This window comes from Triticum aestivum, unplaced genomic scaffold (assembly GCF_018294505.1).
Source record: "Triticum aestivum cultivar Chinese Spring unplaced genomic scaffold, IWGSC CS RefSeq v2.1 scaffold41832, whole genome shotgun sequence".
Lineage (NCBI taxonomy): Eukaryota > Viridiplantae > Streptophyta > Magnoliopsida > Poales > Poaceae > Triticum > Triticum aestivum.
In genome coordinates, this window is record NW_025248981.1 from 1 (window position 1) to 2,282 (window position 2,282).

Below are 2,282 nucleotides of genomic sequence, written 5' to 3' on the forward strand. Positions count from 1 at the left end.
GAAATTTTTGAATAAACCAAACAGAATTAAGCATATGAATGCCCTTCTCTAATTATATGCGTGCAAGTGCCAACGAAAATATAATATCCTGAAAATTCTTCTCAAGACAAATCTACACTTATCATTTTCCAACTTCAAAACTGAGAATTAAAACAACATTATTGGTCAAGCAATCAAATGAAATCTCTGCCAACTGGAAAAATCAAATGAAATTGTATAAGCTATCAAGGAAGGGAACATTTTTAAAAGAAAAAGGCTAGCGATGGTCTCTATCTTTTCTTTTAGGGAGCAATGGTCTCTATCTGATTACATCAAAACATGCATATACCTTCTTTACAATTCCACCCAATTCTTAACAGGTTATCTCAAGTTAAAATGCTATTACGAGATGCTAACCTAAGTCCAGAGAAGCATTTTCACCGTCAAAGGGGTCTCTTTGTCCTGCTCTCCATGTGTGTATATAAGGTGGCCACGGTGATGCACATGTATCCACGACGAACTGACTGCCCTGCTGCCAGAGTTGTGTTTACTACCACACAGCTTGTTGGCTTGTTGCCATGGCGGGCAGGGGGGCCAGCATCAGCAGAATACGGATGGCGGGGCTGCCCGGGACGGGCGCCGGTGGCCACCATGCCGTTCCGACTGGTGGCGCCGCCGTGGCGGTTCACGGTGAGCCGACGCTGGGGGACACGCCGTTGTCCGTCTCCTTCAGCGTGCCGAGCTCGCCGTCCGGGATCCACCTCGCGCAGGGACGACTCCGCATGCCCCCGTCCGCCCACGCCAGCATCGCTGAGGTGCACGCTACTCCGGTGCTGCCAAGCGAGTCAGAGCAGGTCGAGGGTCGCCATCTCGTCGTGCCGCAGCTGGTAAAGCATGCCCAACACCACTCGCAGTCGTCGCTGGTGATCCAAAGTGCCGGAGAGGGGCCGCGGAGCAACAGCACGCGCGAGCTGGACCGCCAATTCGACCAGTTCAGGACCTTCTCCGGCCGGCACAACCGCCAGCTCTCCAACCTCCGTGGCCTGCCTCAGGACCCGCCGGGGACGGACGTCGAGCACGGTGCAGTGTCCAAGCTCTTCGAGGAGGACACCAACGAGGATGACGACGTCCCCACCGCCGACCGCTACTTCGCTGCCCTCGAAGGACCTGAGTTTGACACCCTTCGTGTATGTACCGTGTCCGTGCCCCCAAACTTTCACCTTCCTTACTAAAACCATCGTCGTTGGTCTCTAACTAAAGCATGGACATGCAGTCAACAGAGGTGGCGGTGCTGCCCAAGGACGAGCCATGGCCATTCCTTCTTCGGTTCCCGATTAGCGCATTTGGGATGTGCCTTGGCGTGAGCAGCCAAGCGATGCTATGGAAGACGCTCCAGTCGGAGCCCTCTACGGCATTCCTCCGCGTACACCCTGCCGTCAGCCACGTCCTCTGGTGGATCTCACTCGCCCTCACCGTCATCGTCTCCATCACCTACCTCCTCAAGGTTGTCTTCTACTTCGAGGCCGTCCGCCGCGAGTTCCACCACCCTGTGCGCGTCAACTTTTTCTTCGCGCCCTGGATTACCTGCCTCTTCCTTGTCAAGGGTGTGCCACACCCGGTGTGGGAGATCCACCATGTCGTCTGGTACCTTCTCATGGCGCCCATCTTCTGGCTCGATATCAAGATCTACGGCCAATGGATGTCCAGTGGTGAGAGGCGCCTCTCCAAGGTGGCCAACCCATCCAACCACCTTGCCATTGTCGGCAACTTTGTCGGCGCGCTACTTGGTGCCAGGATGGGCCTCCGGGAGCTACCAATCTTCTTCTTCGCTGTTGGGTTCGCCCACTACGTTGTGCTCTTTGTCACCCTCTATCAGCGGCTCCCCACCAATATGCAACTCCCCAAGGATCTCCACCCGGTCTTCTTTCTTTTCGTCGCTGCGCCTAGTGTGGCATCCATGGCCTGGACGAGGATCTCTGGCGAGTTCAACGATGGTGCCAAGCTCCTTTACTACGTCTCACTCTTCCTCTACGTGTCATTGGTGGTGCGCGTCAACCTCTTTTGGGGGTTTAGGTTCTCGCTGGCGTGGTGGGCATACACATTCCCGATGACAAGTGTTGCCCTGGCGACGGTATTGTATGCATCAGAGGTGGACAACTTGGTGACGCGAGCAATGGCACTCGGGCTTTCGGGGATTGCCACCATGACCATCATTGTGGTGCTGGCCGCCACCATGTACCACGCCTTTGTGCGCGGAGACCTCTTCCCTAATGATGTGTCCATCACCATCACAAAGCAGAGAC

The 2,282-nt window shown here is 55.0% G+C and overlaps 1 protein-coding gene across 1 annotated transcript; it reads left to right on the forward strand.

Moving 5' to 3' along the window:
• Nucleotides 1–557: 557 nt before the first annotated feature.
• Nucleotides 558–2,278, forward strand: LOC123177288 (S-type anion channel SLAH2-like; the record flags this gene model as incomplete). The annotated part of the gene is made up of 2 exons (XM_044591119.1): nt 558–1,166; nt 1,253–2,278. Coding segments are annotated over exons 1-2 (1,635 nt in total), but the record flags the coding sequence as incomplete, so codon positions are not given.
• Between the last annotated feature and the right edge of the window lie 4 nt (nt 2,279–2,282).